This window comes from Anarrhichthys ocellatus, unplaced genomic scaffold (genome assembly GCF_004355925.1).
Source record: "Anarrhichthys ocellatus isolate YVR2014 unplaced genomic scaffold, GSC_Weel_1.0 scaffold10, whole genome shotgun sequence".
Taxonomy (NCBI): domain Eukaryota; kingdom Metazoa; phylum Chordata; class Actinopteri; order Perciformes; family Anarhichadidae; genus Anarrhichthys; species Anarrhichthys ocellatus.
This window is the reverse complement of record NW_022280040.1, coordinates 5642357-5660459: the sequence shown is the minus strand read 5'-3', so window position 1 is coordinate 5660459 and position 18103 is coordinate 5642357. Positions and strand designations below refer to the sequence as shown.

Genomic DNA, 18103 nt, shown 5'->3' with positions numbered 1-18103 from the left:
GTGTCTCAGTTAATAAACGACAAAGGAAATATGCTAGAGCTTACTTCCTTGTGCAAGGTTGAGGAGGCACCCAAACACACTTTCCTCTTATATTCTCTTTCTCACACATATACACGCACACACTCATACACACAAATCCTCCCTGATGATTCCACAGCATGCCTGGTGCATCTTCAACAGCACCCCCTGGTGAGATGAAAATGCAGTGCATCTCACAAATATAGCAGCAACTTGTTTAGAACAGAGAAGGCAATAAGCCGGTGAGTTGATTCGGATCGATCCGGGCCTGATGTGCGTCAGAGAGGGGTAGCAGAAAGACACAGCGTATGTGCTGATGAGTGGAGCTGGCCAATAAGCAACGCTGTCTGTTTGAGTTGTCCTCTGGCTCTCTTAGAAGCAGGTATCAGAACTAACAGGCCCGCCCTGCCAATGGCTCCGCTCTCAGCTCCCCTTAGCTTGTTTAGCTTGTTTACAATCACTGGAGAAAAACACAAGGGAAGGAGGGATGAGGGAGACAGAGCAAAATGATTGATTTGCAGACTTATGAATAGTGATTTCTCCCAGTCCAAGGACTGAGTCAAACGTTATCGAAGTTGTAGTCTGTTCAGTGGGGAGGGTGTTAACTTTTCACTTTAGTTAGAGATCTACAAGTGTCAGGATAAGCAATTCCCCCTCGGAGGCAAAGCACAGCAAAATCAATTTGCAATTCGTCGCTGAGCCCAGCTACAGTACAAAGCCTCACGCTGGGATTCCCCTGTGTGATGCATATATATTTAACCTTTATTTTGCAATGTTAGGTTGTCAAATTATCTGCAGTTCCATAGCTGTTTTCATGTCACATCTGCTCACCTCACCACTGCTACTATTCCCATTGCTGACACCCACACTCGCACACCAGACCACATGTCTGTAACTCATGTATTTTGGCGGACTGCCTGTCAGGTTGGCGGCCCTGTCTGTTTATAAGGCTTCACCAGAGCGGAAAGCCTGGACAGGCCTGTGTATCTATCTGACTACACACATACACACATTCCTACTGTATGTATCCACACATACGCACATGTATCTTAATTGAAAGGTGCATCGCAATGAGTGTATGTACCACAGAGCTGTGGGTGTCCACAAGTCTGAGCTGAGACAGATGTTGCGGTGGTCTAAGCTAACAGGGTGGGGTTTGGGAGATGGCTCATTAAGTGAGAGAAAGGTGGGAAGGACAGACAGGCAGAAAGATGGTAAAGGAAAGGAAAATCTAGTCATGTGCTGAGCATACAAAAGAGGTACAGAACTTCAGAATATGACATCTGAATTTTGACTTTTTAAGCCACTAATGAGATTTTATTTGTCAGCTTCATATGTATAATTCATATGTGGTGCTTTATTTTACGTTTTTTTATTCATGAGTGGACAGTTGTGTGTTTTAATGGGGAGGACAGCCAGTGAGGGAACAGTTGAGAAACGATGCTATCTGTTGACTGTGCTGTAGTTCACAGTATGACATAGGGGTGAATGCTCTCATAGTACACATGCGCATTGGAGACTTTACTTTTAAATCAACAGGTCAAAGAAACACAGAGAGAGGAGAAGGATGTGGTTCAATCACGAAGAAATGTGTAGGAGTGGGCGTTTTTTCAATAATAATAATAGGGGGGGGGGAAAGGAAAACTATGAGAGCAAGAATTTCTGAATTATTTAAAAAAACATATTGAATTTATTAAGGCCAGTTCTGTGCTAATACAGCATAAAGAAGAAGACAAAATAGCAGCCTGCTCTCCTCCATGAATCGTGACATTGTGACCTTAAAGTCATATAATCAACCTCCCAAAATCAAAACAAAGCAGCTCTGATCCAGGAGGGAAGGACTTGGGGGTAAAGGTCACCTCATTCGCAATGGTCTCTCTGATTGGTGGATTTCATATGTGGACAACTTTCCTTGGCAGCGAGCTTTAGGCAACACTAGAAATGAAATCCCTTCCACCTAAAGGGTCCTAGTTCACCTTTCTCTTTGTAAAGAATCACTTTCACACATGTGGTATGTTTTTCCAATTGTGTGCAAAATTCTCAAGTGTTGACATCGCTGAAAATTGTAGTTTTTATGACTTGAACATGCAGTGAAACAGATACCCAGATCGGAAGTGAGATACTTCCTGCATGTGAGTGTTAGTGCATGAATGACTGTGATTGTTTGCGTGTGTGTGTGTGTGTGTGTGTGTGTGTATTTGATATGAAAAATGTGGCCAGTCTGCATTGCGGGGGCATTTTGGAACTCTGGTGTCAGTTACCTGCACGGAAAGAGCTTTATCTGTCAGATCAGCAATCAGTGACAGGTTGGTGTAGAAATCAGCGTCTTTTTCGTCGGGCTTTGAGCGGGTCACCTCCACAGACTCTCACACATTGCCCTTCTCCTGTAGCTCGGCAGGGTCAGCGTGCAGCGCTGACTGTGGGCGGAAGAGCGTAACGAGATAAGCGAAGGGCACGGAATCAGGTGGTCTCGGTCTGACAGGAAGGGCAACTGATGGGGAAAACAAAGGATCTTCAGGAAAATGTGTCTGCAGTTTTTAGCAGTTTAACAAGCCATCATTCTGGTTTTGGCTCTTAAAATGTAACTTCAATTGATAACAAATGAATGAAATTAGATTATTTCACTTTGCTAACTAATTTTATTCAAGAGGACATTTACATTATAAAACAATAGTCGACAGCCACAAAGACTGCGGTTATTTAAATTCGAAAAAAGCTTACATAATTACATAACCAGTGACTATAAATATTTTAACTGAACTGCATGAAAAGATTAAAATCAGCTAGTGCTTTGTAATTCCCACCACTACAATACATCCCATAGTTCATACATTTCATTCAAAACCACAAAATCAACCTCATGGTGAAGCAAAAGAGAAAGATCAGGTGATATTTGTGAAGGTATTTCAGTCTGTGATCCAGACCGGCTGACCAGTATGGATAGAAATCTTTTAATGGGTCATTATTATTTCAGCCCACTGGCAGCGTTTTTCAAACAAGATTTAAAGTCTCAGTACAAATGAGTTGCTAAACTGGACATTATTACCGTGTAATGAGTTGTATGGAGCTTAATGCATTCTTATCCCATTTAAATAAGATCATTTTTGTACACAAGGCTCAGTTCCACATGAACGGGATCATGTGATATCCCGATAACGTCTCCATAATAAAAATACTGTCAGATACTCAGCAGTGGACCGGCGCTCTTATGTGTATCACTATTCATGGCTTCAGGGTATCGCTATGTGAGCCCGGCTTTTATTGCACACAACAGGGCTTTGTATCTAACTGCATAGTTATGGGACAGTAATAGTAGGGGAGAGTGGGAGAGCGCACAGGGATACATTCCTCCATAAATAAGTAACAACCAGAAAGTAACTGCAAACAGCAGGAGGCCCCGCTCCTCATAAGACCTGGGTGCTCATGGGCAAGTGTTTATGTTGTCTTTCAACTGAGGGGAACCATCGTTTACTCAGCACTGGGCAGCTGTGAAAGAGAGAGCGACATTCTTAAGCTGTTGGACCGAGACACAATTGCCTGCAGATCCCTCGTGACACTCTGCAAGGAGGTCATTTTTTGGCCTGAAATGCTGACGGTAAAAGTGCATCGAGGCAGGTTGTTAAGACCGCAGGGTGTAGTTGTTGGTTTGGAAGAGCTGCTTTAATTCTGCCTGAGGGTTGGCTAAAGGCTGACCTCTCGGTTGGTTGTGATGATATGCGTGTCATTGTCAGGACAGAAGGATTTTGACAGCGAAACACTGACACTAACTGCTATGGCGATGACGAAAACTAAAGAATGTCAGTGGCATTTCTTTGGAAGTCTTTTGAATTTCAGACCATGTTTGACACTGTTCAAGCAAAAGCTGTAGGATAGTTGTTATTGAAAAGCTAATTTTAAGTTTACCAAATGACTGGGCACAACAATTTAACAATAAAATGTTGTTATTGGAGGCTTGGGGCTCATTTTGTTGTTGTATGTTAGTCAATACATACTATATAGGTATTTTCAAAGAACCTTCAATGTGTTGTAAAGTTTTATAGCATAAAGATTCAGCTAAAATTGTAGGTTCAATAACTTTATGGATTATATTTTGCTGCTTTTAGCAATTATGCTGAAGAAATCTTTAAGAAAAGGATGCAATAACTGCTGCTCTAACCATCTGCTCACATAGCCACTGCTGAACAAGTTGAAGCCCGTTCTCTGGGCGTTGTTGCATATGATTCTGGGAACCGTAGGAAATTACAAATACATGCAGAATAGATGAGGTAGCTTGAGGTGAAGCTTGTGCAACAAAAAAAGGAAATTACATTTCCTCACAAATAACTCTTGGAATTGAATGAGCATTACAGATAACTATGTGAAGAGTGTTAGCATAGCATGATGCTAGCTTAGTAACACCGTGTAATGACATGATCCCTGTCTGTTGGCCTGTTAACTGTCTGCCTATTGTGGCTGAGAGCCTGAGAGCCTGAGCGCGTGAGCGGGGTGGAAGCAGACTTGTCTCCATATGTTAGACATTATCCGTCAGCTGCTGCATTGTGTTTGTCCATGTGCTCACCCCACCACTTTCAATTACATGGCCCACAAACTAGGCCATTGATCCCCTCACGTTTTCCTATTAAGGTATATGGCAATCTGCACCTTCTTTTTGCACATTTAGATCAGGTCACTTACATCAGCAGCTGCAAAGAACTGATCTCATGCAGACTCGCAGCCCCCCCCTGTCCTCTTTTACATAAACAGATGTACAGTATATCGGCTCCAGACGTTTATGTGCTGACATGTTTGCACAATATATGAAGCCTGGCGAGCATGTTTGCTGACTGTCAGGCAAATAGGACAGTGTTGCTTTTAATAAACCGTTGACAAGCAACAAACACAAAGACTGGTGTCTCCTGTGAGGTTCCTAATTGGAAACAACAGTGCCTGCAGGACAGTCCCTCGTCTAAGGCGGTCGTGTTGATCAGATAACTCCATCTCGTATTAGCTGGCTGCCATGCGCTGAGAGCAGTTTGGATGTGGCTCAGAAGTAGGTTATGACACATTTGGATGCATGCTGGCGTCTGGTGGGCCCCTCTGTGGGGATCGAGAGTTAAACAAGAGACAGCTTGCAAACAAAGACCTGATAAAGAACAGACTGTCTGTATGTATGTGTGTGTGTGTGTATGTTTATGTGTGTCAGACAGTTTGACTGACACCTGTTAGTCTCAGAGTCTAGTTTTAAGACGAGATAACACATTTGTTGTCTGTATCTTCTTTTGCGATGCTCTTTATACTCTCTGTCTCTCTCTCAGACACGTTTACATTCAGCCTATGACCACTCCATGGTAGCAGTAGGGCAAAAGGTAGCCTGAGGGCAAAAGGGCTAGTCGCTCTGGGTCCTGGAATGCAGTTGACTTTCTAAATCCCCACCAGACTATCCTGGGGCTGTGGGGCAGGGCCTATCTCAAGCCCCCTTTTTTTTTTTCCACGTGAGCTACGTCTGGAATCTCTAAGCAAGCAGTTAGCTGATTCTCCTGGTCTCACTCCTTCACCGTCGCTGTGTGTGTGTTGATCCCACAGTGCAATGGAAGAGGAAATAGCAGATGAAGACAAAGATTGTTCACTTGGGGAAGGTAATGAGCTTTCTGACATGCCACCCGCAAATTGATTCTGATCCTTTGGAGGTTTGAGTCTATTCTGTCTGCTGAGTGTAATTTGGTTAGCAGTGGGGAAACTGTTTGGGAGTTAAAAATAGGCTTGGAAGTACATGAGACTACTGCGGCTCTGAACCTGAGCGGTGTGGGGGGTTTGGGCTGATGGTGTTGGTGACGGAGCTTAATTGTGACGCACCACCCCTTTGAGTATTTCTCAAAAATTACGCTTGGTTTTGTGTTAACGGAAAAAAAAAAAAAAAATTCTACATAAGATCTGCAGGTGAAAACTGTAGGCTGAAAGACAAAAAGGATACATTACCTCCCGCTCTGTCCCAACATGTCTTTGAGAAGTAAACAAGAAATCTGTGGCCCATAGCATGCTTTCAAGCTTTCAAAAAAGAAAAGAAAAGCCATAATAAACAACCCACAATAGTGGAAAATCACTTGAAATATCCATCTTCAACTGTTGAGGAGCTGAACTCAATCATTTTATTTTCCGTCATTACTCTCGGAAAGATACACATCATAGCTCTCACCTGTCTGTCTAGAAAACAAGGAAGGAGATCTCTCTTTCTTTGCTTCCATTCATGTTATTATCTCTCTCTTCTCTTCTCTTCTCTTCTCTTCTCTTCTCTTCTCCTCTTGCAGAATCTCACAGGAAAGACCCCAGATTGATGAATTATCTATTTCTTCCCTCGGGCACTGATTGATTTAGGACAAAACAATAGAGTGCAAAGATTTTTTGTGCCTAAAGAGTTCCAATAATCCAATATATATCTACAACACCTCTTTTGTTCAAGAAAGTGTTTGTGTGTGCGATAAAAGGGAACAACTGGCCAACTGCAGTTTAAGTATGGCTCAGGTCTTCTGACAAAGTAACAAAAGACATTCACTTTTAATAACTTGAATTGAAATGTCAACCTTCAATTAAAGTTATTGCATCAAGCAGTTTTCGCTCATTTTCAAAATGTTGCAAGGCTCTGGATGCATTAACCGGTGCTCTGGATATCGTTTCCGAGTTTCTCCATTTGTTTTCTTACATTAACGGATATCCTTGGCTTCTTTATTAAGGAAGGACGCCTGAACATCTGCTTCATCACCAATATTCTGTCTGTCAGATGAAATTGTGGATTTATTGCAGATGAAAACATATGAATGAATATGTAATGAACTGGGTCAACGGCATATGTTTATTTCGGTATTGCTTCTGGAGAGAATATTAACATGATTGTGCATATGTCAGTTTTCTCCTTTCTTTACTTTCTCGAATGGAGTGTGATATAGTAAAAGAGAAGAGCTTACAGACTGAATTATTTACATGTTGACAACGTTTTAGGCCTCAGATGGTTGAATTTGCCCTGACATGCCCTGTTCATGACCTATGGACTAACAACTTACACGCACGTACTTGCTGTCAAAACATCAGCACAGCACATTTGTTTTGACCCCTTGCCTCTCTGTCCCCTCTGTCCCCTCAGAACAAACCAAAAGCAACCTGAAGGTAACCTCCCCAGAGGACGCCCAGCACGTGAGCCGCAGACAGGCCTCCCCAAATGGGACGGCCCCTTCCAAAGGGGACGCCAAAGGCAGCCGCACTATCCCTCGTAGGCACACATTAGGGGGAGCCCGCGGCTCTCGAGAGATCCTGGCTATGCAGCCGCCAGACATGGACAAGAAGAGGGAGGCCTTCCTGGAGCATCTGAAGCAGAAATACCCCCATCACGCCTCAGCGATCATGGGCCACCAGGAAAGGCTGCGAGAGCAGGTCAGTGGGTTGAGAGAGGCTCGGGTGTGCAATGTTGTTGTTTGTCTTGGCTTAAATTGTGAGGATGATCTGAATTATAATTCTGTTTTGTTTATTCCATATAAGGGATTACAATTTATTTGTTTTAAAGCTGCACCAATCATAACGTCAAAAATGAATCAAATGATAATGTGTAGTGTGAAAGGTGTCAAACCCTCAGAGCTATACCCCTAAGCTCTAGGGAGCGTTTTAGCATCTTTCAGCGCATTGTTTTTGTTTTTTTACGGCCTGCAAACTCCATCCACCTTGTTTCTAGATGGAAGCAGCTGTAATTGTTTATTCTATAAACTCTGTACAATACCTCTCTGTACAATATAGTCTTTCATATGTCTCCTTTAATATATTTTATTGTCAATTTAATACCCACTGCAGCAGCTATATTTACCATGATTTTATATCATTGTTCAATTTAATCTTACACTAATTTATCCTACATCTGCCATTTCAAATATGATACAAATATATCTCTAAAGGAATAGATATTTTGGGAAATACTTCTGTACTGTTTTGCAGAGATTTAGAAGATTAAATAACACTCTCAAGTTTGTATGCTACATATGTAGCTGGTGCCAGCAGCTGGTTAGCTTAGCTTCAAACAAAGACTGGAATCAGCCATATATCCCCCTGTACAATGGCACATCGTTGTTTATACAATGCAGTTTGTATCCAGATTAGACAAGCAATGTACAACATGTTAATTGATTCGTGAGCTTTTGAGGAGCTGGTACATGGATTGTGTTACCCTAATGGACAAAGCCTACCTGCTGCTGGCTCCAGCTACATATTTACTATTCACATATGACAGTGGTATTCATTTTCTCATCAAACTCTTGGCAGAAAGCATCACACAAATTTTCTCCGAAATTGGGGAACTCATTTTTTGGCATGCCAACAAAGATAGAAGATGGATGACAGTACAACAAGATAAATAGTGCCGTTTATGTACTGACATACTCGCATGTGAACTTCTAAGTGCTCTTATATGGTCACATTGAGGCATTGTTATTTTCCGCTGCAGACTGAGGTAACATTGCAGCAAAACTATTTCCTCCTCTCGGTTTTTGCCGTAGGTTAAATGTGAAGTCTATCCTATAAATCTGCCTGTCACGTTTCCCTCCCACAGCTGCTGCAAAACAGTAATGTGGTGAAGGAGTAGACATTACGTGAAGAGTTTGAATTGTCCATACATTCTAAAGCCTGTTTTGCCATAGTTGGACTTGCCTATAGCTTCAGACTGTTTTTTCGTTTATTGTAGACGACAGCATGGCGTCTTCATGTTGTTTCGGAGCATTTACTCATTATACGGTCTTGCCATGCCTTTTGAAGTCAAGTAAAGTTGATGGGGGAGGGCGACACAGAGGGAGTCACGACTCGGACATTTGGCTCACCTGGCCATTGTCTGTTTGTTTGCTCTGGGTCAGAGGAGACAAAGGGGAGGGGCAAGCTGGCTTTGTAGCCAAAACAATTGAGGTAATGGATGAGATTGGCACCGAGCAACAGGGGGGAGCTCCAGGCAGTGGTACGAGGCATTGTGCAAGAGGAATTCTGGTGTGCTGCTCTCTCAGACCAGCCCACGCAGACCTGCACACATGCAAAGTGAACCCTTTTCATGAGGAACTGATCGTGAACTCTTTGAATTTGCATCGGTAATATCAGTCAGCAGGGGTGCTGTGTTATGTTACTCCAAACCTATCAACTCAACTGTGTTGCTTTTGTGTGTGTGTGTTTTTATGTATGAGAGAGAGAGAGGGGGAGAGATTTGGGGTTACTACTATGTAAATGCATTATTTTACCATCAAGTCATCACGCATTTATGGAAAATCTGTGTGCATATGCAGTTGTTATCGTGAGCGTGCAGGGAAATGGGGGGGAAAAGAGTTTGTTGTGAGACTGAGGTAGTCTGACAGGTAAATTCAGCTCCGAACTGGGGTGGAGTCAGAGTTGCCATAGTGACTCATGATGTCACGGCTGGAGGGGCTCAGTTTACGTGTAGGTGCCTGCTGGAGCGAGCTGGCTGGCTGCGGGAGAGCTGTGCAGCCTTATGTGTGAGTGCGGGGGACGCTGCGCTGCAGAACAGGCGACGGATCTGAAGAACGTCTTGAGGCATGGCTCCGCAGAGGAATAGAAGTAAAGTTTCCATACAGACGGAATAAACTTGCCACACCGACTCCTTCAGCACGGGCAGAGGCGATAAAGGTAGGAGAGCCGACGATCGGAAACTTTGCCGTTCTTTTAGGCAGTCCAGACATCGCGTGCCATTGCGTGCCATTGTGAGTACTACGGCGCTAATGCACGGATTATTGCGCTTTTAAGCAAAGTGTGGTACGCCTGGGAGTGTTCGTGCTGCAGCAGAGTGCACAACATCGCGTCAGGTGCTGCAAACTTCCAAGAAGCAAATGCAAAACTTGGCGCACGAGTTTTACTGGGAAAGAAAAAAACGGACGAAAAAGTCTTTAACCGCAGAGATCCCTCCACTTCACCGATGTTTAGTTAGATGGACGCCGCGAGGTGGTCGGCAGTATTTCACCCTTAAAGTACAATCACCCATATCTGCTGCAGCTCCCCATAATCTTAACGAGATGGCACCAACGTAAAGCAATAATTGCAAAGCAAATGATCGACTGTGAACGGGAAGTTGAGGCTTAACAACGTGCCATATCGTGCAAGATATTAATTCTGGGGACAATATAAGCAGGATTTTTTTACGTGGTTAGTCACTGATATTACGAATACATGTTTTGCAATGATTTTTTTTTATTACCAAATGTCTGAGATTTAGTAATTTCATATTTCTTTAAATGTGTGTTGGTGTCAATTGAGTTTAAAAAAAGATCCATAATTGCTTTTGTCATCTAAATGGAAGCGGTAGTGGATACTGCCATGGTTTCACTTCAATATAACTTAATGGCTCTTATTGAATTTTCACAGTCTTATTCTTGGCATGGATTGAATGTGTTATTTTATTGACAGATTGTAATGGAGTTTGGAGCTTTGCTTTTTTCTTCTGATAATTGGATTCCAATATATTACCTTTGATGTGTCCAGGGTCGGTGGATTTGTTCAGCACATGCAATAAGAAGCAGCAAGAGGAGGACTATTTTCTTTTGCTGTGAGCTTGTATAGACAATGATGTTTGGGGTTATTCCTGGGTCATAGGTAATTTTGTTTGGAACATACTGTCCTTATTAGCAAGGGGTTAACTCATGCTTTCATATTGGTTAAGCTACTGTAACAAAAGAAAATTTGGGTTATTTTAAAACGTTTTAAGTTCCTCATTTAGCTGCTGAATCACTGAAATAAATGATCTGTTGGTGCTGATATGCTGACTTTGAAAGACATGACACTTTTTAATTGATTTTGGGATGAAGCTCCTCATATGCCATTCAGATGTTGGGAGTGAGATTTGAGTGATGATGTCAGGGAAGAAAATATAAGATGCTGTCAGAAAGCAGACTGGTTTGAACATGAATGTCTGGCAAATGAACTTTGCAGTGATAAATGAAAAAAGATGATTGAATACTGTATTTGGCATAATCTCATTCAGGATGTCAATATAAATGCAATCATTCACTGCTAATATAAACAGAAAATGTAATCAAACAAAACAAAAATGACACGTTTATTGAAGCGTTTTCTCATTTCGTGTCCCGGGGAGGTGTAATTAGTTATTCTGCTTTGAGAAAAACAGAAAGAAAACAAGTGAAGTGGCTGATAGATAGCTCAGGACGAAGGTTCTCACGCAGGCGTAAAAGTGCCGACCATACAGGAAAGACAACATCAGTGGCAACAATGCAGGTTTCAGGGGTGAGAAAGAATTGTCTCCGGAGGTTTGAGTTACAAAGGCGGGGATTTATCAAGGTCAAACGGAGGTTGGGAAGATGATATCGCTTCAGTTTGAAACGTGGATGACCCCGCTCCACCCAGCGTGACTATATACACACTGACTGACTCAGCCTTATATAAAGGTGTCCCCTCAATTCTTCCCTCGCATCCTTCTGTGATCCTTAAACCCGCTACAAAAGCAAGTGGTTTAATTTCCTCCTCTACTCATCAGGCCTGCAAAGACCTGGATCCCACCCAAGGGAGAGGAGATAATATCCCACTGGCCTGGCCGCCACCCATCCTGTCGCCCCTCTCTCTCTCTCTGTGCTCAGGGGCTTTGACGAACACAAACTGAACTGCTTGACCGATCACAGACACACACACACACACACACACACACACACAAATTCCCTTCTTCCGCCTGTGTGTCAGTGTATGCGTGTGATGAGCTGTGACTTGCGAGGCCCCTGGTTTCTATACAGAGTGGAGCGGTCATGTACAGCTGTCTGCAGCTGTGGGCACCGGACAGACAGACAGACAGACGGACAGGTCTGTCACCCCCAAACTGTGATAATCCATTGGCTGATGAGAGCACATATACAGTAGCAGTGTGAGTCATAATAGATCGACTGTTTTCCAGTGCAATTTTTGCTTACGGTGTAGTTAGAGTATTTGATTCAGTGTGTAGGTGGGCTGTGTTGAAGAAAGGCGATGTCAGGTATTTCTATTTTCTGAACATTACGAGAATCAGATTCGGACAACACTTTACTTCTGGTGCCAGTAAATTTGTTTTTGATTTTCAAAAATGAATTTACAACTAAAGATCATTTTATTTCTGGCTTAGGGTGAGACAATTATTCAATTTATCACAATACATTCTCTTGTGAGCCATTTTTGATAAATTGCCCAACAGTATCACTTTGTGTTCTGTACTTTAGCCAGAGGCGTTTTCTTGTACTTGTAATGTGGTCTTTATCTGTTTTAATAACTTTCTTTTACCAGTTTTCGGTTGTTTGTTATTGAAATGATGGCGCACGTGTTGAAGACACTGCTGTTTGTGTGCACTAAAAAGCCAAGATGCTGCACAACCCTCGAAAGCACATCATGCATTGAATAAATACATATGTGTTTTATTCAATTACAAAATAAATATTTTTTGAAATATAGCATTTTTGGAAGTCGGCGTTTTAGAGGTAATGTTTTCCTCTTCATTCACACATGATCTATCGTAGGTAATTGTCTTGTAATGCATCATTTGTGTTGGCAACGTAGCATGGCAGTACTGTATCGTTAACTTGGCAACTTCTTTGTCCATCAAAACCAAAGCATCTTCGATGTTAAAAGGCTATGTTAGCCTTATAGCTTTTTCACATCACACAATTTAAAATGTAGAGGGGAAATGGTTACAAGATGATGATGATAATAATAATATTGTTTATGCTGAAAAAAAAGAGAAGAAACCTTTGATGGGAACAAATCATTGGAAGAAGCCTTGGGAAAAGTTCACACCAGAGGAGATCCCTACTAGTAGTTGGGCAGCAAGTCAAAAGCAGATCAGTGAAATATGAAACATGCTGCATTTAGTAACAACCCCAGTAAGATGGCAGGGTGCACAAGATCTGCACCTTCCCACCAATTCATGTTGAAAAAACACCACATAAATACTGCTCATTTGTCATTGTACACAGTTAATGTACTGTAAAATCTCCCTCCGAGTCTTTCTGAGGCATTGCAACATTTGGCCAGACCCCCACGTACTTCTCTCTGTGGGCTCCTGGCCCTGCTACACTCTTGCTCCTCAGAACCAAGGTCGGCTAGATAACGCTGGCTCCGAGCATGCATTACCTCCCTGCAAGAGATCTGATCAAAGAATAGAGAGGGAGTTTTTGGGAGGAGTGTTTTTAACTGAACTGCACAAAGGGAAATAATCATTCATTGTCTTCCACTCTTGGCACAGTATTCATGCAGTATCACAAGAGTTGTCAGAGACGATCTGGTAAGCACCCGTGCAGATTATTGCACACAACATTTGTACCCATGAGGTATTTTCACAAAAGACCTCTTTGTCATAGCCTTTATTGCACCTTGTGTCGGAAATCACACAACCAGACACTGTGTGCAGCAGGTCTGCAGAAAAACATCTGCTTTTAATCATCATCAGGCCTCCTCCACTGACCATCAGGAGCAGGAGCTGGACTGTTTTTAATAGCATCTGCCACCTCTGCATGAAGTGACACGTTGAGCGCTACTGCGAGTAACACAAACAAGAACCACAAGGTTAATGACGGGCATGCGTTGACCAGTTAATAGGGGTTATGTGGCGGGGGGTTGGGTTTTTTGGGGGTGCAGCACCCCAACCGAGAGGACAAGTGGTCCGTGGAGCGGCGCCAAGGCTGTGTCTAATCCTGAGTGTCGTGGGGAGGTAAGGGGGGGGGGAGTTAAGCCGCTGTGACAGAAGGCCCTGATGGACCTGCCTCTGATCACTGCTGATAATGAGCCAAGCCAGACAGAATTTTACACACAAACGCAACGCCAGTGTGTTAATCAGACCAGCTAATCAGGTCTGAGCTCTTTTCAATGTACTGTTCTGCAGCCTTTCTGAACAACAGAAGTCAGAGTTGTCTTCAGATATATTGTTTCTCCTCAGGTTTAAGAGGCTGGTGATGGTATGGAGGATCCTAAAATGTTTACAGATTTGCAGAGAATGGAGGTGAAATGTCTGGGACCTCTTTAACCTTACACCCTTACATTCCTTTGGGTGCAATTAAGTTCCTTCGTTAATACAGTAGTTGTAGCCTGAGGAACATTCCTTGACTTGTTTTATCACCTTGGTTGTCACTAATGCACAGCTGTGCAGCATTACACCAGCATAGTGGCAGAAAAAACACATTTTAATTTTGTAATATATTGGCCTGAAATGATGCACAGCATGATGCACAGCATGTACAACAACATTAGATACGTTTCATTGTCAGTTACTGAATAGCCTGCAAGCTCTCCACCCTAAATGTCACATCGTTCCCAGTAGATACCTGTTTGGTTGGTCTCTTATGTTTGTTTGGTACTTGAAGGAGGCCCGAAGCTACAGGCATGTTGGCAGCCTTTGTTGGTTCAGCAAGACGTTTCCAGTCATTAGACTAGATTGAGGAGCTAATTTACTTTGCTGGTAAGCTAATGGACAAAATGTGTTGTTACCAGTAAGGATGATGGAACGCACATGCTGTTGAGTTAATGCTTTAGATCTATCTATTTGTGTTGCTGATGTTCTGTCTTCAGAATATCTTTTCATTTCGATGGATTGCCTGTTCATATCTTTCATATATTGATAAAGATATTTTCCCAAATGGGGGGGCAAGCATGAGGGGTGTTTTTCCTTGTTTTCTCTATCTGAACCTTTGCTATGGTTGCATGCAGCCTGACATCTGGGCTCCACCTTGGGCCAAAGGTATGAGCCCAACTTCAAAAGGCAAATCCGACACAGAGGCACATCAGGATGAGTTCCCCACTGAGAGGATCGGCTCCAAGCATCTGGCTCAAACCTTATTTTGATCTCCTGTGCTTTATTTCCAGTTGGCCCTTCTCAGTGGAGACAAAGGGGTGGAGTGCGGTTGTGTGGGGCAGAGAAAAGCATGGCAGCAACTTGGCTCAAAGTTCGACTTGCTTTTCTAAATGTTTAAAACTCATTTTCAACAGATAGAACGAGAAGAGAGGTTTTTCTTTAACCAAACAAGATGACATAGACGACTGGGAACACCTGGAATACGAGTAAGTATACAGTGGGAAAGTATATACATTTCAGGCATCAGCAGCTAATGGAATCGGTAATAAATTAGATTATTTGACAGAAGTGGAGCATGTGCTGCAGTTAATCATAACACCTTCTCCTCGGGCTCACACCATAATCTTCCTCAACTATGGCTCATGTTTTACGTATACAGGTATTCACCTTTTGTTATAATTTACTGCTTCACACTTTGCAGATGGTGTTAACATTGAAGCTAAAAAAATAAGTCAGGTCAGCTCAGTGCAGAGAACACTTGGTGGTAATACGACACTACAAGCAGCAGTGCATTCTGTTGTTTATTGACAGTTGAGTTAGAGTTTCATAACTTATCTGAGTCATCCAGAGTTGAGAGCTCAGAATTGCGTGTGAGCAATGTTTCACATGGTGTCTGCCAGAGGTCAGAAACAGGTCACGTTACTACGAGTCAACGAGAGGAAAAAACAATGGCTAATAATAAAAAAATAATAAGCACGACAGATAAGCACATCAAATATTTGTTATTTAACTTTCAAGTATAAAATAAACTGTAGCTGATCACTTTTTTTCAGGAACTGCAGACGCATTGGATGCAGTTCTATCAAGCTAAATTAAAACTTCAGTTTACTACTGATTATCTGAGTCTTTCTCTACACACAGAATCTCTCCTCTGGGAGAGCAGGTCTAATAAATAGGCTCAGTGGAGGAGCGTATGTGGTCTTCGGTGACTTGGTAATTAGGCATGAATAGCAAAGCCATTATCAGGGCTGGTTTTATGGGACGAAATAGGATACTTGACACTTGACAAAATATTGTGATTTTAAAACCAGCCAAGACTCCCAATACATTGTTATCAAATAAAGCTGCAGAAATTCAGTTTAGCTTCGGCAGTACTAGAATGAAGCCCCTTTGATCACATTAGATTATAGGTGCGTTTCTGTGTGTGCGACATGATGTAGAGGATGCAGGACTCCGGTTTCTCAAGAGAGAAGAAAGCCCTCTTTGTTTTGGTGACCACAGGCTCGGAGCCACACACACACTCACATCCACACATTCTCGGATATACTCCCAGAGAGGCTCAAATTAGACCTGGAAGGTGATTTCTTTCAGGAGAGACGCTCTCTGGAGACGGACCAGGTTCATGTGAGGACGTGTCACGTAAATGGGCCATCAGAAATATGAGCATGGCTTTGTCCACTGTGTATCTATGGATGGCAGCTCTTTGTGTTTCATTATGCAGGGATCCTACGTGTTTGTGTGAAGCTATTCTGGGATAATCTTAACTGTTCAGCGGTTAAATGTGTTTTGCTCTTGATGAAGGGATTTTAAAGAACAAGTCTTGACAGATCATGGTTGTGCAGCCCCGTTGGCAAATAGTTTGCATGTATTTATTTGGTAAGAGAGACAGTGCACTCTCATTGGTGGATGCAAATCATTGCATGCAAGACAAGTAAATAATCTGTCTAGGTCTAAGTTTGAACCTGTCTTTTTTTTGTAAGGCCTTGACTTGAATGCGTGGCTCAAAACTCCCACACAGCAATGAAAAAGTGAATTCTAGCAACACAAATTGCTTTCATTATTGTAATATGTTTATCATTGGTATGCAGCATTGCTATTCAGATGTGTGAGCATGTGTCAGAGTGTGTGTGCGTGTGTTCTATAGGACGAGGGCCTCCGGTTTTCCTCTTATAGGCTGCTGGAAATAGCCTGCAAGTAAGAAATATTTGAAAGTTGTGATTCGCGCAGACGTCCCTCATTTCCAAACTCTCTGTCTCTCAAAAACTTGCACAGTCGTGCTCCAACACATAACGCAGACATTCAAACAATGACTTCTCCCTGCTGCCCGCCATGTGTGGATTGGGTGTGTTTGTATTGTGCTGTTGGATAGTTCGGGATGTGGGGTGGTGTGTGCGTTAGATCGGGGGGGCATCCGCTGTGAGTTACAGCAGAAAGGGAAGGGAGCAGGACGGGGCAGTTGTACAGAGCAAGGGCTGAAATAACAGTGGAGGAAATTATCCTGTTTCCAGTCACTGCTGGAAGGATATCGCCGCTGCTCTAATATGGTAAATACTACATTTATGCTTTTAAGACGTCTTTGGTTAAAATACTTTTGAGTTGGACTGAGGAGGACTCATGCATTTATATTGAAAGGACTTTTAAACCTGCGGTGGCAACTCAAGACGGAGTTTTCTACTCCACAAACTCCCACCGGCTGATATATCTGATGGTCACGCAAAGTCGACTTTCGTAACCTCTGTCATTCAGAGGAGTGGGTGATGTCTGCTGGTGATAACCGTGACTAAGTCGTGTATGCGTGAGTGGGTGAAATCGATTGGACGGTGTGGCTCAGTTGTTGGAAATGTCAGTGGAGGAAGAGATAGTCATCTTGCCTCCTCTCTGCTCTGGGTCAACAGACACAGTATCGTGTCTGTTTTCATTTGCCGTTTGAATGACAGATCTGCTTGATTACATTTCACTTGCCAATGTAATATTTTATTAATAAGATAGTAACAGTTATGGTTATTGTTCTGCCCGAGTATTTCTGACATGGTCTTTTGATTATAAACTTGTAGATGGTGGGTCTTGAACTGCCACAACGTCTGGCTTCACCTTCACTGTCAGCTTTGACTGTGGATACTATAAAATCATCTCCTTTTAACACACTAATTAACAAGCAGGCCCATTTCTGAAAGGTCATCTGGGGATTTGGATGAAGGGATTAGAGGAGGAATGCATCAGAGGAGGGAGGGAGAGAGGGATGTAGTAGCAATGAATGGGAATGGATGACTAGGGGATTTCAGTATAATGTCGTTAAGGCTAGGGGAGACAAAGGATGATGGTCTGTCCACAGACAGCATATGGACTGAGTGCTGACTGGTTGATTGACAGCGGCTTTATGATTCAAAGTTGAGCAGCACTGCAGTGGCACTGAGTTTTAGACGCACGGTGGTTTTTAATGAAGTCTTGTAGGTTTGTGCCGGATTTTCTAACTTTTATTTCTGCGGAAAAACTGTGACACACTTGGCAATGCTAAAAGGGAGGAGAGGATACAAATTCTAAAAG

The 18103-nt window shown here is 42.7% G+C and overlaps 1 protein-coding gene across 14 annotated transcripts in view; it reads left to right on the top strand.

Moving 5' to 3' along the window:
• The window catches only part of kiaa1217 (KIAA1217 ortholog), a 95801-nt gene that overhangs the window by 48389 nt on the left and 29309 nt on the right, over positions 1-18103 (top strand). For 12 of the 14 annotated variants that reach the window (XM_031850432.1, XM_031850428.1, XM_031850426.1 and 9 more), the window contains exon 2: positions 7133-7419. In XM_031850432.1, coding sequence (XP_031706292.1) covers positions 7133-7419 — 287 coding nt within the window. Of the gene's footprint in view, positions 1-4534; positions 5634-7132; positions 7420-13734; positions 17104-18103 lie in introns of those variants that run through there. The other 2 variants (XM_031850433.1, XM_031850435.1) reach the window with 2 other exon arrangements.